The 17,636-nt window shown below is 40.0% G+C and overlaps 1 protein-coding gene across 1 annotated transcript in view; it reads right to left on the reverse strand.

Moving 5' to 3' along the window:
• Nucleotides 1-330: 330 nt before the first annotated feature.
• Nucleotides 331-17,636, reverse strand: part of LOC124802673 (myeloid differentiation primary response protein MyD88) — a 108,322-nt gene continuing 91,016 nt past the window's right edge. Inside the window, exon 9 of the mRNA XM_047263593.1 lies at nucleotides 331-691. Coding sequence (XP_047119549.1) covers nucleotides 542-691 — 150 coding nt within the window. The 3' untranslated portion in view covers nucleotides 331-541. The remainder of the gene's footprint in view (nucleotides 692-17,636) is intronic.

Here is a 17,636-nt window from a genome sequence, read left to right on the forward strand (position 1 = left end):
ATCTTCCTTCATGAAAGAACACTTTCTTCTATACAGTCTGTAAAATACTTTACAACTGGCAGTAAATTTTACAACAAACTACTTCAAAAAATTAGTTTTTGTTTAAAAGTCTAGAGTATAATTGTATAGTATATTTGTATAAAAAATAAATCTTTAAATTACATCTGATTGCTAATAAACTATTCAAACGAAATCAAGCATTTTTTGTTCTGGATAACACATACAGATAATGTTACATTTTGTACAGAATTACAGTACAACAAATAGTTCACTTGTGGGACGTGAAGTATCAAATGCCTGTCCCCTTCTTTCAGAAATTCATAAAATGCCTTAGTTTTGTAATAAAATATATATTTTAATACAAATATGGAGAAAACGAACACTGTAGCAGTACAGTATCACATTTTTTATGTACAATTCTAACATCAGCAGAAAATTAACTATTTACATCCATATATACATTTACACACATTTATGGAATGTGAAAGAACTATCATAAGGTATTTATGAGCGGAGAAAATCTTTATCGTAACAAGTTTTTTTAACATTCATATCCTTCTGCTACTTTACTGCCTTTCTTCTTGTGACTGGACGATGGCAGAAATCGCTTCAACCAAGCCTTCGGTTTGAGATTTTCTAGACTAGGTGATTTGCTCTTCTTTAGACGTTTGCCATCAGAAGACGTATGTTGCTGGAACAATATGATGAATGTTTTTCATTCATTTTTATTGGTAGTTAGCATAATGATAACAGTTTATACACGCCATCAGTATAGTATTAATGTTTTTTCCTTTACAGATGTTTATAATATGTCAAATTCAGTATGTGAGCTAACATTCCATTTTTCACCTCTTCCCCATGTCGTGGGTAGTCATAAAGGTTTGAGGTTTTTCAGGAAACCACATGTGTTTCATGACATAATGCAGAAAGATCACAGGCATAAACAATGAAGGATGAGGATGAATTAACACAGTAGAAAATATTTTCTACTGTCCTGTTCTCTACAATAAGGCCAGAATTTATTATGCTTGTTGGTGAATGGAAAACAAAAATTTTTCCAGACCTGCTATGAAAGTTCTTCATTTCTTGTCACAAACACTAAAATGTCTAGGAATAGGCTTTATCAAAACAGTAATTTAAGCATATCTGTATCTACATCTGTACACAGTAATTCTTCTAACAGTGTGTGACAGGGGTACTTCTGGTACCACTAACATTTCCACCAGTCTCTTCTACATTAGTGAATGGGGCGTGGAAAGAATGGCCATTCATATTGCCCTGTATGAGCTCTAATTTCTCTAATTTTCTCATGGTGAGCATTTTTCAACATGCACCACCCTTCATTGATTCTTGCCTATTCTTCTATTACTTAAGACTGAAAAGGTATACTCAAGAATCGTCTGAATGAGTATTTTGTACACTATTTCCATCATGAATGTCAAGCCTGGCATCTTATGTTTTACGAGGGCTGTTCAAAAAGTATCCACCTTTATTTCTTATTGTTGAAACCAACAATGATATTGAGGCATGTGCACAGGCTCCATATTTGTTAAGTGTACTTGACATTAGTACTTTCTGCCTGATTTTTTACCACCAGTGCAGAAACAACTAGCTGTTGGCTGGCCATTGACAAGTAAGCACATGTAAGTGGATGGCCTCACATTTTCTGCTGCGACAAATGTGGAGCAACATCACTGCATCACACATTTTGTTTTCAGCTTGGCTGCTTCTCAATTGAAACAATGCATAAGACTCGACATGTCTTTGGGGACAAAGCAATGGGTACAACTCCTTCAATGGCCACTCATCAGTGAAGACTGATGAGTGAAGCATGCTCAGGCATGCTCTCAACATCTGCAAATGAGGTTGTTATTGATCACTTAAGGACCCTGGTGATGCAGGATAGGTGAATCACGATCAGAGAACTTGCAGATGAGATTAAAATTAGTACTGGATGCATTCGTTACATTTTAACAAAACATTTGGACCTCAGGAGGGCCTCAGAAAAATTTATCCCAAAGTTGCTAACAACTGAACAGAAACAACTTTATATGGAAATCACGCAGGACATGCTGAATACTGTGAACAGTAATCCTAACTTTCTTAACACAATGATAACTGGTGACAAGTCCTGGGTTTGTGGATACAAGTCACCAATAAAGTTCCAGTCATCACAATGGAAGCACCCATCAATGAGGCAGGAGTGCAGAAATGTGAAAGTCATACTGACTGTCTTTTTTGACTTCAATGGCATGGTTCATCACAAGTACACTCCTAGAAGATACTAATGTCAATGAGTACTTATACAAGGTTCTGCACTGCCTTCGTGATGCAGTGAGAAGCAAATGGCCAGACTTGTGACCAGCGAGCAGCTGGGACCTTCACCATGATAACACACTCACTTATTGTTCCCAATTAACTATCAGTTTTTTAGTCGAACCCAATACAGCTGTGTTTTGTCAGCCTCCCTATTCCCCTGACCTAGCACCGAGTGTATACTGGTTTTTCCCTAAAACGGAAAAGATTCTGAAAGGAACCAGATTTCAGAACAGGGAAGACATTATGTAGAATTCAAAGAAGCATCTGCCCACCATACCAACAGAGGCTTTCCAGCAATGTTTCCAACAGTGGCAGCAGCATTGAGTGAGATGTGTAGAACTTTAAGGGGACTACTCTGAAGGTGACTAGTGTCAAACAGTTGTATCTAAATAAAGATTGATTTTATAAGTAAGAGTCAGATACTTTGCAAACAGCCCTTGTATAAGGTCATACAATTTTAGAATGTACAGTGTATGTTACACAGTTGTTACTGTTTCAGTAATTTATCAGAAATAGTTTAATGTAACAGTAATAGATCTCTTCTTTAATCTATTTATGCACTGTATATTTCATTTAGGCTAGTAATTAGCAAGGCTAAGTACAATAACTAAGTTTATGAAAGTCACATACAGCCACCTGAAGGTAAGATCTCAGTGAATTTACTTATGTTCTCATATAAACTTTTTTTGTTGGGGAGGGGGGGGGAGTCTGTGATATTTTAAAACATTTTATAAAAAGTATGTATGTAATATGAACTACACAAAAAAACATAAGATTTTTTATTTGTGAAATCCAAGCATCTCTTAGCCATTACTCGTTCCACATCCCTGAATGTTCTCCTTCTTAATGGAATATATGGAAGACTAGGACCGAATCCATCCACCTGCTTCACCAAACACTCTTCCCCTGCTGAGCACCTATTTACTGATGGTGTTCGGTAGCAGATCAGAGGCAAGGAGCAGAGAAACAGACCACCTCCTCATTTCCTTCCTCCCTGTGACTAGCTAATGTCTGTATTAACAGACATCCAAGAAATTGTCAGTATTATTTTGTTATTGTTTTTCACTTACAAAGAATAGTGTTTAATTCAGTCACTGGCGAATCAGTGCTCACTGAGATGATTTCTTCTGCCTCCACAGTTGTCTTTATATAGCATGCATTCATAAGGAGGCGAGAAATGCAATAAGGAATATTACACAATCATGTGATCAGGAAGCTAGGTGAGGAAACAATAAATACATAATAAAACAAAGCAATGCCAATGTCTGCATTCCTGTAAGAACAATTACAGAATCTGAAAGAGAATTTCTGCTGTTGAATCTTCTCTTTGAACTCCTGATTAAATGCATCTGACATCTGAATAATACAGGTTTCAGTGCAAAAACTGTGAGACGGCTCTGGTAAGAGACCTTTTACAACATCCCTGTTTACTGCAAATGAGACTTCCTATTGTGCAGAAGCTCCTCACAGCAACTGGAAAAAGAATTAAATTTTAATGGTGTGTCTACCTGTTAAAAAGACCCTTGCATGCCATAGTTTTTAAGTTGAGGACGTACGCTAGCACGAGGCAAGTTTTAATTTTGTTACTTAGTGAGAAGAATATTTGAGGGATGTCAGAACTTTCCATTCCCTGAAAATAAATATTGTTTATTCAGATGAATTTTGAGTGGATAATTAATGATAAATGCTGTCCGAGTGAAAATAACTCGTGGAACGGCATAGTATTTCACCATAAACTCCATGATTAAGTGCTACCAAATATACCAGCTCTACTGCAATCACTGCACAGCTTTTTATATTGGTATGTCCACCAGGATGAATGGCCTCCGCCAATATATGGCACGATATGCAGCTGCTTCACAACTCACGCCATCTGGATCCATCCCTGCATTACCAGCTTTTTTGAACTGCACAGATGGCAGTTACCCTTACAGCACACACCCTGCTCCCAAAATTACCCTGGCCTCAACCTATGGTAACATATTGTCCCTACACCCTCCACCTACCAGTTTCCACTCCCTGTCCTATCACCTCCTCTGAATTCACATCCCCTAAACCTCCTGTGAGCCTCTCTCTGCCAAAGCACCCACCGGTCTTTTTCCCCTACTCTGCTCCTCTCCTTTCCAGCTCCCCATTCACCCCCCCCCCCTCCCTCCCTCCCTCCGCACCTGGTAGCCTTGTCCCGCCACTATCTTGTCACCACACTTCCCACCAGGCTGCACTGACTTCTCTCTCTCCACCCCAATCCTGCTATCCCTCACACTTCCCCGCCCACCCTTTGTTGCTGCTTCATAACATAACGCAGTTCCTTCCTGGCCAAAGTGATTGGAGGTAGCAGTCATGTGTGCACGAGGTGTGCTTGCTTGCACGCGCGCAGGCACGTACGTGTGTGTGTGTGTGTGTGTGTGTGTTTCGCTTTTTGAAGAAGGCTTCAGCCAAAAGATCAATGGGTAACAGTCTTTGTTGTTCCTGCCTGCAACTCGAAAAGCCTTCTTTATGGTGAGTCACGATCTTTCCTTTTCATAATTGTGTTGATATTCCAAATTGCTACTCCAGTATTTCCATTGCTGTGAGATACATTGATTGAAATATCTTCCTAATGCAAGTGTATTTATCACATGAGTGCTTCTAATTTTATTGGAACTTTTCAGGCGGAGTCACAACACAGCACACCCACAGGATGCGCATATCAACTTATCGTCATCTTTCAAACTTTGAGAAAGGTCGAATCACAGGCATGAGGGACATGGGAACTTCACACTGACGGATTACACAAACAATTGGCTGTAGCACAATGACTGCAGAACAAGCCAGAGCCCGATGGACTCCCTATCAGATTCTATACCCAATTTGTGGCTGTTAGCCCCTCTGGTAACTCTAATCTATTGTAGATCCCTTGAACAAAAAGCTGTGCCCAATAGCTGGAAGAAAGCACAGGTCACACCTGTCTACAGGAAGGGCAGCAAAAGTCATCAACAAAACTACTTTCCAATATCATCAGCATCCATTTGTTGCAGAATCTTATAACATATTCTGAGCTCAAACATAACGATGTATCTCGAACAAAATGATCTCCTCCATGCCAACCAACACAGATTTCGAAAACACTGATCATTTAAAACTAACTCGCACTTTTCTCACATGACATCCCGAAAGCCACAAATCTTGGCTGTCAACACAGATGCCGTATTTCTCAATTTTGGCAAAGTATTTTACTCACAATCTGTACCATATTTGACTCACAATCTGTACCACAGCTATGCTTATTTTTAAAAGTAAAATTGTATGGGGTACCAGGCATAATCTGTGACTGGGTTGAGGTTTTCTTAGTATGGAGGACACAGCATATTATCTATGACGGAGAGTCATCAACAGACATAGAAGTTAATGGCGGTATGTCCCACGGAAACATGTTGGGTCCCTCACTATTCATGCTGTATAGTTATGACCTTGCAGACACTATTAATAATAACCTTAGACTTTCTGCAGATGAAGCAATTGTCTATAATGAAGTACAGTCTGAACTAAGATGCACAAATATCCAGTCACACCTTGATAAAATTTCAAAGTCGATCGAAGATTAGCAACTTGCTTTAAATATTCAGAAATGTATAATTATGCACTTCACAAAAAGAAAAAAAAACATAGCAGCCAATGAAAATAATATCAGTGAGCTGCAACTGGCACTGGCAAACTCATACGAATACCTGGATGTAACAGTGAATAGGGCCATGAAATGGAATTATCATAATGGGAGTAAGGCAGGTACCAAACTTTGGTTTATTGATAGAATACTTGGGAAATGCAATCAGTGTACACAGGATATTGCTTACAAATCACTCATGTGACCCACCGTAGAATATTGCTTAAGTTGGTGCATCCCGTACCAAATAGGAGTAACATAAGATACTGAATGTATACAGAGAAGGGCAGCCCATACAGCCATAGGTTTGTTTGGACCACAGGAGAGTGTCACAGTGATGTTTAAAGAACTTAACTGGCAGGCCCTTGAAAGTAGACAAAAGTATCCTAAGGACAAGGAATATCTTATGACCCCTTACATATTGCTCCCATGGATATAGCAAGGACAAGTTCGGATTAATTACAGCATACAAAGAGACAATTTGAACAGCAATCATTCTTCCTGCACTCAGTACCTGAATGGAATAGGAGACAGCCATACAGAGGGACATACCCTCTGCCATGCCCCTCACTGTGGTTCACATAGTATAGATGTCGATGAAGTGGTGACGAGCATCCATCATTTAAAGATTATTAATAATCTTTACATCATTAGCAGCACCTATTAGTATTTCATTTTGAAGAAATCCTGGCTTATTATTAGGATATGTTTAATAATTTCAATATTGTAACTGGACCATTTAAGGTGTAGATTTCACCTCAAATATTGAAATAACATTTACAAGTGTAGTACATATCTTCCAAAATGTAAATAATGATTGAATTTCTGAACTTTCCGTGCAAAAATGGAATCTGCATTCTCCAACTGTACCAAGAGTAGGAATATGAATTTTCTATGGTTGCTATACTGGAACAATTACTCTATTTTTAAACACTGATAAGTCCAAGAAATGAGAAAAATCCTCCCACTCCTCCTAAGGCAGTATTCCACTGCCCACCCAAACTATGCAATATCCTTGTCTGTCCTCATTCAGACCATACTCCCAATCCTTTTCCACGTGGCTCATATCTCTGAACAGATCCAGATGCAAGAGTGTCCCATACTTCCTCTCACTACCTCCAACTCCACTCTTGTCACTGGCATTTCCTATCCTACCAAAACTGTGAAAGCAGCCCTGTGAACCACAAACTTAACTGTTGCCACTGTGCTGCATTCTATGTGGACGTGACTACTAACAAGCTGCCTGACCGCATAAATGACCACTGGCAAATCGTGGCCAAGAGATTGGTGGAGCGTCCAGTTGCTGGCTGAACATGCTTCCCAGCATGATGCGATTCATTTGAATGCCCGCTTCACAGCCTGTGCCATCGGAATGCTTCCCACCAACATCATCATCTCTGAATTATGCGGGTGACACACTCTCCCACAACTTCTCAACCTTCGTTAATTCCCATCCATGCCCCACCAGCCTGTGCCCTTTGCTCATCCCACTGCAGTACACACACAATGTTTTATACCAGCAATGCACCAACAAATCCTTCCTCTTCTCAACTTCTTCCCTCGACTCCTCCCCCCTCCCTACCTTCTCCACCCAGCACAGCCTCCTGATGCTGCACCTAGCAAAGCCTATCCTGTCCCCACCATGTTCCTGAATCCTTCAACTGGCAGTACTAGCATCTTCCCCCATCCCTACCCTGCAATCCTTCCCCCTACCAACTACATGCGACCTCCTTACTCCCACTATAGCCAATCCAGCAGATAGCTGCTCACACGAGATGCAGTCTCAGTTGAGCCTTAGTGCCAGGGAACAGTAGTCATATGTGTGAGTGGTTTGAGAATGGGTGCAAGTTCTACTTCTGAAGAAGGATTTTGCATAAACCTTCAATATTTCTATAGTTCAATTCTTTTATCGTGGCGGCGCCATAGCATAGTTCGCAAACTTACGTTTAGGGAGGAGTGCGCAGTTTATGAAGTAAAGCCACCACGGCCGCATTAACCCTTTTGCTGCTACAGAGACGAGCTCCCCGCATTCCGCGATGTGCACCATTTTGTCATCATTGCACTGCTCGCCTGTGCAGACACATGGTATTTCAACTGCTTTGACACACTTTATCATTTGATTTCACAAAAACTATTAGGCCCAAAAATTTGTTTTTTTACACATCTTCTTGACTGATTCCTTCCCCCCATAAATGACTTAATTTTGTTTCGATGTTCAACGCAGTTATTGTGCAGCATTAGATGTAGTAAACCACTGCACGAAATTTTGAAGAGTTTGCAGAGGTAAAAGTCCATAGCGTATACTTTCCGTGTGGTTGATTTTAGTTGCCACTAGAAATTTCAAAACATTACATTCAAACGAATAAAATTCATGAAGTAAGACACTGCGGTTGTTGTTGTTGTGGTCTTCAGTCCTGAGACTGGTTTGATGCAGCTCTCCATGCTACTCTATCCTGTGCAAGCGTCTTCATCTCCCAGTACCTACTGCAACCTACATCCTTCTGAATCTGCTTAGTGTATTCATCTCTTGGTCTCCCTCTACGATTTTTACCCTCCACGCTGCCCTCCAATACTAAATTGGTGATCCCTTGATGCCTCAGAACATGTCCTACCAACCGATCCCTTCTTCTGGTCAAGTTGTGCCACAAACTTCTCTTCTCCCCAATCCTATTCAATACTTCCTCATTAGTTATGTGATCTACCCATCTAATCTTCTGCATTCTTCTGTAGCACCACATTTCGAAAGCTTCTATTCTCTTCTTGTCCAAACTATTTATCGTCCATGTTTCACTTCCATACATGGCTACACTCCATACAAATACTTTCAGAAATGACTTCCTGACACTTAAATCAATACTGGATGTTAACAAATTTCTCTTCTTCAGAAACGCTTTCCTTGCCATTGCCAGCCTACATTTTATATCCTCTCTACTTCGACCATCATCAGTTATTTTGCTCCCCAAATAGCAAAACTCCTTTACTACTTTAAGTGGCTCATTTCCTAATCTAATTCCCTCAGCATCACCCGACTTAATTCGACTACATTCCATTATCATTGTTTTGCTTTTGTTGATGTTCATCTTATATCCTCCTTTCAAGACACTGTCCATTCCATTCAACTGCTCTTCCAAGTCCTTTGCTGTCTCTGACAGAATTACAATGTCATCGGCGAACCTCAAAGTTTTTACTTCTTCTCCATGAATTTTAATACCTACTCCGAATTTGTCTTTTGTTTCCTTTACTGCTTGCTCGATATACAGATTGAACAACATCGGGGAGAGGCTACAACCCTGTCTTACTCCCTTCCCAACCACTGCTTCCCTTTCATGTCCCTCGACTCTTATAACTGCCATCTGGTTTCTGTACAAATTGTAAATAGCCTTTCGCTCCATGTATTTTACCCCTGCCACCTTTAGAATTTGAAAGAGAGTATTCCAGTCAACATTGTCAAAAGCTTTCTCTAAGTCTACAAATGCTAGAAACGTAGGTTTGCCTTTCCTTAATCTTTCATCTAAGATAAGTCGTAAGGTCAGTATTGCCTCACGTGTTCCAGTGTTTCTACGGAATCCAAACTGATCTTCCCCGAGATTGGCTTCTACTAGTTTTTCCATTCGTCTGTAAAGAATTCGTGTTAGTATTTTGCAGCTGTGACTTATTAAGCTGATAGTTCGGTAATTTTCACATCTGTCAACACCTGCTTTCTTTGGGATTGGAATTATTATATTCTTCTTGAAGTCTGAGGGTATTTCGCCTGTTTCATACATCTTGCTCACCAGATGGTAGAGTTTTGTCAGGACTGGCTCTCCCAAGGCCGTCAGTAGTTCCAATGGAATATTGTCTACTCCGGGGGCCTTGTTTCGACTCAGGTCTTTCAGTGCTCTGTCAAACTCTTCACGCAGTATCATATCTCCCATTTCATCTTCATCTACATCCTCTTCCATTTCCATAATATTGTCCTCAAGTACATCGCCCTTGTATAGACCCTCTATATACTCCTTCCACCTTTCTGCTTTCCCTTCTTTGCTTAGAACTGGGTTTCCATCTGAGCTCTTGATATTCATACAAGTCGTTCTCTTATCTCCAAAGGTCTCTTTAATTTTCCTGTAGGCGGTATCTATCTTACCCCTAGTGAGATAGGCCTCTACATCCTTACATTTGTCCTCTAGTCATCCCTGCTTAGCCATTTTGCACTTCCTGTCGATCTCATTTTTGAGACGTTTGTATTCCTTTTTGCCTGTTTCACTTACTGCATTTTTATATTTTCTCCTTTCATCAATTAAATTCAATATTTCTTCTGTTACCCAAGGATTTCTACTAGCCCTCGTCTTTTTACCTACTTGATCCTCTGCTGCCTTCACTACTTCATCCCTCAAAGCTACCCATTCTTCTTCTACTGTATTTATTTCCCCCATTCCTGTCAATTGCTCCCTTATGCTCTCCCTGAATTTCTGTACAACCTCTGGTTCTTTTAGTTTATCCAGGTCCCATCTCCTTAAATTCCCACCTTTTTGCAGTTTCTTCAGTTTTAATCTACAGGTCATAACCAATAGATTGTGGTCAGAGTCCACATCTGCCCCTGGAAATGTCTTACAATTTATAACCTGGTTCCTAAATCTCTGTCTTACCATTATATAATCTATCTGATACCTTTTAGTATCTCCAGGGTTCTTCCATGTATACAACCTTCTTTCATGATTCTTAAACCAAGTGTTAGCTATGATTATGTTGTGCTCTGTGCAAAATTCTACCAGGCGGCTTCCTCTTTCATTTCTGTCCCCCAATCCATATTCACCTACTATGTTTCCTTCTCTCCCTCTTCGTACACTCGAATTCCAGTCACCCATGACTATTAAATATTCGTCTCCCTTCACAATCTGAATAATTTCTTTTATTTCATCATACATTTCTTCAATTTCTTCGTCATCTGCAGAGCTAGTTGGCATATAAACTTGTACTACTGTAGTAGGCGTGGGCCTCGTATCTATCTTGGCCACAATAATGCGTTCACTATGCTGTTTGTAGTAGCTTACCCGCATTCCTATTTTCCTATTCATTATTAAACCTACTCCTGCATTACCCCTATTTGATTTTGTGTTTATAACCCTGTAGTCACCTGACCAGAAGTCTTGTTCCTCCTGCCACCGAACTTCACTAATTCCCACTATATCTAACTTCAACCTATCCATTTCCCTTTTTAAATTTTCTAACCTACCTGCCCGATTAAGGGATCTGACATTCCACGCTCCGATCCGTAGAACGCCAGTTTTCTTTCTCCTGATAACGACATCCTCTTGAGTAGTCCCCGCCCGGAGATCCGAATGGGGGACTATTTTACCTCTGGAATATTTTACCCAAGAGGACGCCATCATCATGTAATCATACAGTAAAGCTGCATGCCCTCGGGAAAAATTACGGCTGTAGTTTCCCCTTGCTTTCAGCCGTTCACAGTACCAGCACAGCAAGGCCGTTTTGGTTATTGTTACAAGGCCAGATCAGTCAATCATCCAGACTGTTGCCCTTGCAACTACTGAAAAGGCTGCTGCCCCTCTTCAGGAACCACAAGTTTGTCTGGCCTCTCAACAGATACCCCTCCGTTGTGGTTGCACCTACGGTACGGCTATCTGTATCGCTGAGGCACGCAAGCCTCCCCACCAACAGCAAGGTCCATGGTTCATGGGGCGTATTGTTTTTAAATACGTAAAATATTAAGCACCGATCAAGGGTTGAACTCATGAACCTTTCGCTTAGCAGCCATACATTTTAACCATTACACTAACGCAGCTCGTCATTAAATAATGCTTCCAGAGAACTTTAAAATATCACGCAAAATACCGACAAACACTGTTGGTATGACTATGAATTATTCACGTTTCGTCGAAGTACAATAGGAAATAAACAATTACCGCTGTTCTTTATTGCGAGAAAGCGGTTAGTGAGAATGATGCAAACACCTTTCCTTGCTATCGCCTGTATTAGGAGGCTTATTGCTTGTTTAGTTTAATTAATTAATGGAATATGAAGCAATTGGTATAAAGAATGCTTTTTCCAAAATTTCTATAAAAGAAAGTCTGCTATCAAGACATTGCTTTTGTTCAATTACTTTATTTATGACTGAACGTTTCTAAAACTGAAGACATTCATCCGTGCTCTGCACTGCAGTGAAGCTGTGGCAACGTTGTTCTATGTTCATTGGCTGACTGCGTTTTGTGACGTCAGATGCGCAGAACGAACCTAAACTCGGCCACCATCATAAATGACACGCACTTTAGTATTCTTTCTCACTGTGCCTGCCTGTGAATCATCATCTCCTCTATGTGGTCAGTTGTAATCTATCTTTCCTGTATTGTTGTTATTCTATTTTCAGTTAAGCAACTGCATTTACAGAATATATTTTACCTTGAGGTCAAATTTCATTCTGAGGTGCAAAAGTAACTACAAATCCATTATTAGTTATTCCATACTCAAAACAGATTTAGTACAATGAGTTCGAGGTGGTTCTGTTGTAGATATTTCCACACTAAACTGATTTTTCACATTCAATATCACTCATTACAAGAACAATGGGGACTACAGGAAATACTACACAACATGAACATTGTAGGATTGCTCAACTGATGACTAGACAGAATGTAACAGCTGAAATACAAGTAGAGGTTACATGCAGAGCATCATCACAAACAATCAGGAACAGACTACTGAAAGCTGGATTCACATCCTGAGTTGGTAAGTGGTGTGTATTGCTGACACCTTAACACCAAAAACAGACTCGAACGTGTAGAACGAAAGTCAACCAGGACACTGGGTAGCATTCTGTGGCATTCAGCAATATGGGTCTTGCTTCTGTCAGCAGCATTCAGATCAACACTAATGCACCCGTAGATGACTTCGTAGGAAATCAAAAGCAAACTTCTGGAATAATTATGAGGACTACAGGATATGAAAACAGGATTGTTTTGGTAATTTTTGAATGGAAGCTGAATGCTTACTGCTATGTGGCAAGATTGGGAAACCTTATAACATTCATGACCAGGGAACCAAATGGATTATTCCAACACGACAAAACACACCCCACACTGCAGTTCACACTACAAACAGCTTGATGAATATAAACATAGGCTTCTGCAGCAAATTGTCACATTCAGTAACATTTTTCTGGGTTTGTGACTGCAGGTGTTTCAAAAAGAATGCATATATTTATTAAACTTTAATACACACAAATATGACACTTTACACACATATTTATGAACCTCTCCAGTTCAGATTACAGATGTTCAATATGTCCTCCATCAAGAAGACAAACAATATCACACTGATACTCAAATTTCACCCACACTGAGGTAAGCATGTCCTTCTTCACTAATTTTATGTCAGTATGGATCCGGTTCTTCAACTCTTTCAGGTTCTGTGGGAGTGGCAGTACATAAACATTGTCTTTAATGAAACCCCATAGGAAGAAGTCAGAGGGTGTCAAATGCGGTGGCTGTGGAGCACAGATGAGATGTGCTAAGTTACCAGCTCCTTGATGACCAATCCAAAGATCCAGCAGAGTTTCATTCAGATATTCACGCACTTTGTGACTCCAGTGAGGGAGTGCCCCGTCTTGTTGAAAAATGAAATTGTCTTCATGCAGCCTCGGAAACAACCAGTTTCGTAACACTGCAAGATACTGCTGACCGTTAACCATGTTTCCATCAAAGAAGAATGGGCCATAAACAGATGATTGGGATATCGCACAAAACACATTGGCTTTGGGCGAATCTTGTAAATGTTCAATGGCTGCATGTGGGTTCTGTAGACCCCAAATTCGAACATTGTGTTTGTTCACCTGACCACTAACATGGAAAGTCGCTTCATCACTGAACGCAATGCATTGTGCGAAAGTGTTATCATTGTCAATAGCACCAAGAATCTCATAACAAAATGCCACAAGTTTGCATTTGTCATCAGATTGCAGAACTTTTAACAGCTGTAACTTGTACGGCTTCATAACCAACCGACGTCTCAAAACATGCCAAATTGTTGTTGCAGGCAGCTGTAACTCCCAACTGGCATGACGAGTTGATTTTGAAAGACTACGTTGGAAAGCAGTTTGAATTCATGCAACATGTTCTTCAAGAACACTAGGGCAGCCAGGAATCTCTCCTTTACATGCACACCCTGTATCTACAAACTGTCAATACCATCTGCGAATGTTCCATCTATTCGGAGGATCAATTTGGTACCTCCACCTGACATGTCTTTGCACTGTAATCACGGAATTGCACTTTGCAAACTCGAGAACACAAAATGATTTCTGCTGCAGAGTAGCCATTTTAAACATATGGCGGTTACACAGCAAAGCAGAAGACTACTGACATCTAGCGGCTATTAATATAAATTAGACTATGTATTCGTTTCTCCAATAGCTGAGCCATGGCGCAGCGCTCGATAGTTTGGACAAAATAATACTTTGTAATATGTGTATTCTTTTTGAAACACCCCTGTATATAAAACTACTGACGTTTCAGTCCCTGTTGCAAGTGACCTCCTTCAGGGTGTTTTTGTTTACTGCTGAATGAGAAAACTGTTTCTTATATACCTGGAGATGTGGCTGTTATCTAACTTTGATAGGGTGTTTAGGATCAAGGGGAAGGATGCTAGAAGTCTTTATTGGTGTTTTTATTATTTCTTTTCATTGGTGGAAACACAATGTTTTGATTGGTGTTTGCATTGCTGCTCATGATTGGTGGAAATAGGCGAGTGGAAAACCAGAGCGCAGCTGTGACGTGGCTTTCTTTTCCTGCTTCCAAGCACCAGCTGTACTGCGTCAGTACTCTATGTACCTGCAGCCGCTGTGGTCTCCCAACTTTCAGGAGGAAGAGTGCAGAGGCAATAGAAATAGCCAAGTGACCGGCCAACATGAACAAAGAAGATGGGCACCGACTTCTAACTTCTTGGCTGCCAGCAATAACAGCACTACAGGATGATAGCTCATGTGAAGCAACACATACAGGCGCACAGGAGACCGCAGCGGCCGCAGGTACATAGAGTACTGGCGCACCTAAGCCGGTGCTAGAAAGCACGAAAACAACGCCATGTCACAACTGCCGCCAGGTTTTCCATTTGCCGATTTTCCACCAATCACAAGCAGTAATGCAAACACCAATCAAAACATCAGGTTTCCACCAATGAAAAGAAATAATAAAAACACCAATAAAGACTTCTAACATCCCTCTCCTTCATCCTAAACACCCTATCAGAATTAGATAACAGCCATGTCTCCAGGTATATAAGAAACAAAGTTTTCTCATTCACCAGTAAACAAAAACACCCTGAAGAAGTTCGCTTGCAATAGGGACCAAAACATTGGTAGTTTTATAAATATTGACAATGCAGTCACAAACCCAGAAAAATGTTATTGGAAGCTTGATCAATGTTTGGATTCTTGACCAGCCTGCGTGGTCATTTGATTTGTCACCCACAGAGCACGTTTTGGATGAGAAGCTACAATGTACACTTTCATACCAGCCTCCAGCCAGCTATTTTCATTAACTAACACAGCATGTGTTTCATGCACAGCATGAATCTCTCAAGATAACATTCAGGTGCTGTCTGTTTCCAGACCACAATGAATAACAGAATGTATTTGTGCCTGAGGAGGAGGAGGAGGAGGAGGAGGAGGGAGGGGGGGGGGGTCACATCTTACGCTGATGATATCAGTTCCAAATGAAATGAAAGTTTAATCATGTAATGATGATGTGATGTGAACTCCTCAAAGTTCAGTAAGTATTGAACTGGTGCTTAAATGTGTAACATTTTCCATTTTTATCAGTCTATTACAGACAGTTCTTTACACACACAAAGTGTTGAGTGTTACTGACAAGGGGTTTCAAATTGATTCTATATTTCAAGATTTTCAGAAGCCTTTGATACTTTCACAGTGGCTTATAGTGAAATTACATGCTTATGGAATACTGTCTCAGTCATGTGACTGGAGTCGTTATTTCCTGTCAAACGGGTCACACTTCATAGTAACTGACTGAAAGTCATTGAGTACAATGGAAGTCATTTCTGGTTTTTCCCAAGGCAGCATTATAGGCCCTCTGCTGTTCCTTATCTATATAAATGATTCAAGAGACAATCTGAGCAGCCGCCTTAGTTTGTTTGAAGATGATACATCGTCTAGTAAAGCCATCAGAAGAACAAAACACTCTGCAAAACAATTTAGGAAAGATATCTGTGTGGTGCAAAAATTGACAGTGGACCCCAAATAACGAAAAATGTGGGGTCATCTACACGAGTGCTAAAAGGAATCCATTAAACTTCTGTTACATGATAAATTAGTCAAATCTAAAGGCCGTAAAATGAACTAAATACCTAGGAATTACAATTAAGAACAACTTAAATTGCAAAGAGAACACAGAAAATGTTGTTGGGAAGGCAAACCAAAGACTGCGTTTTATTGGCAGAACACTTAGAAAATGCAACAGATCTATTAACGAGACTGCCTAACTATGATTGTCCATCCTCTTTTGGAGTACTGCTGTGCAGTCTGGGATCCTTACCAGATAGGATTTAAGAACTACATCGAGAAAGTTCAAAGAAGGCCAGCACATTTTGTATTATCGTGCAATATGGGAGACAATGTCATTCGCATGATACAGGGTTTGGGGTGGAAATCATTAAAACAAAGGTGTTTAACGTTGCATCAGAATCTTCTCATGAATTTTAAATCACCAACTTTCTCCTCTGAATGTGAGAATATTTTGTTGATACATAGGGAGAAATGATCATCTCAATAAAAGAAGGGAAATCAGAACTCAAACCGAAAAATGTGTGTGTTCCTTTTCCTTCACATATTGTTCTAGATTGGAATAATAGATAGTTGTTGTGGAGGTAGCTCCATGAACCCTTGGTCAGGCACTTAAGTGTGATTTGCACAGTATCCATCTACATGTAGATGTAGATGTTGATCTTGATGTCTATTTAGTCATAAATATCAGCTCATCAGACTGACATACTACTTCACACAGATTTCAGGAGCAGATTAGTCAGTGGTAAGTTTGGAAACTAATCAAATTCATTGCCAATTGGTATATGTATATTGGTACTCAAGTGTAACAGTTATGGGACCCCATCCTCCCACCCTTCCTTCAGACCAGACAAGACAGAAGTAGTACCACTTAAGAAAATTTGGACAGAAGGTTCTCCAGCTGTTATGCCGAGCTACAAAAATACAATAACAATATTGATTATGTAGAAAAATAGAGGAATGTTCTAGCTTTAAAATGTTCCACTGATGACTGAAGCCAATTGTTTAATGTTGTTTCTGGAACACTCATTTTTGGCATCAACCTGCTGTAATTGTGTGCGGTACCAAATGTCTCCCTCATAGAAAACAAATCTACTTTTCATATTCTGTTTCACCCTGTATGTCTCATTCAGCTTTTGCCACTTAGTGTACTTTGGGTGGAACTGCCATTCTGGGAGATTTTGTTGTGACATTTCAGCAAATAAAAACTTTGATATCTTCTTTCTGAATCTCCATTCTTTGTAACACAATTTCTTTACTTTGTTTACTAACCGGCAAGTAACTATATGAAACTCTTTTCTTGTGTCCACTAAAAAAATGTAAAAAATAAAATTTTATGAACATGTATATAACATTTTTACATAAAAATAGCTGAATGGAATG

The sequence above is a fragment of the Schistocerca piceifrons genome, chromosome 1 (assembly GCF_021461385.2).
Source record: "Schistocerca piceifrons isolate TAMUIC-IGC-003096 chromosome 1, iqSchPice1.1, whole genome shotgun sequence".
Taxonomy (NCBI): domain Eukaryota; kingdom Metazoa; phylum Arthropoda; class Insecta; order Orthoptera; family Acrididae; genus Schistocerca; species Schistocerca piceifrons.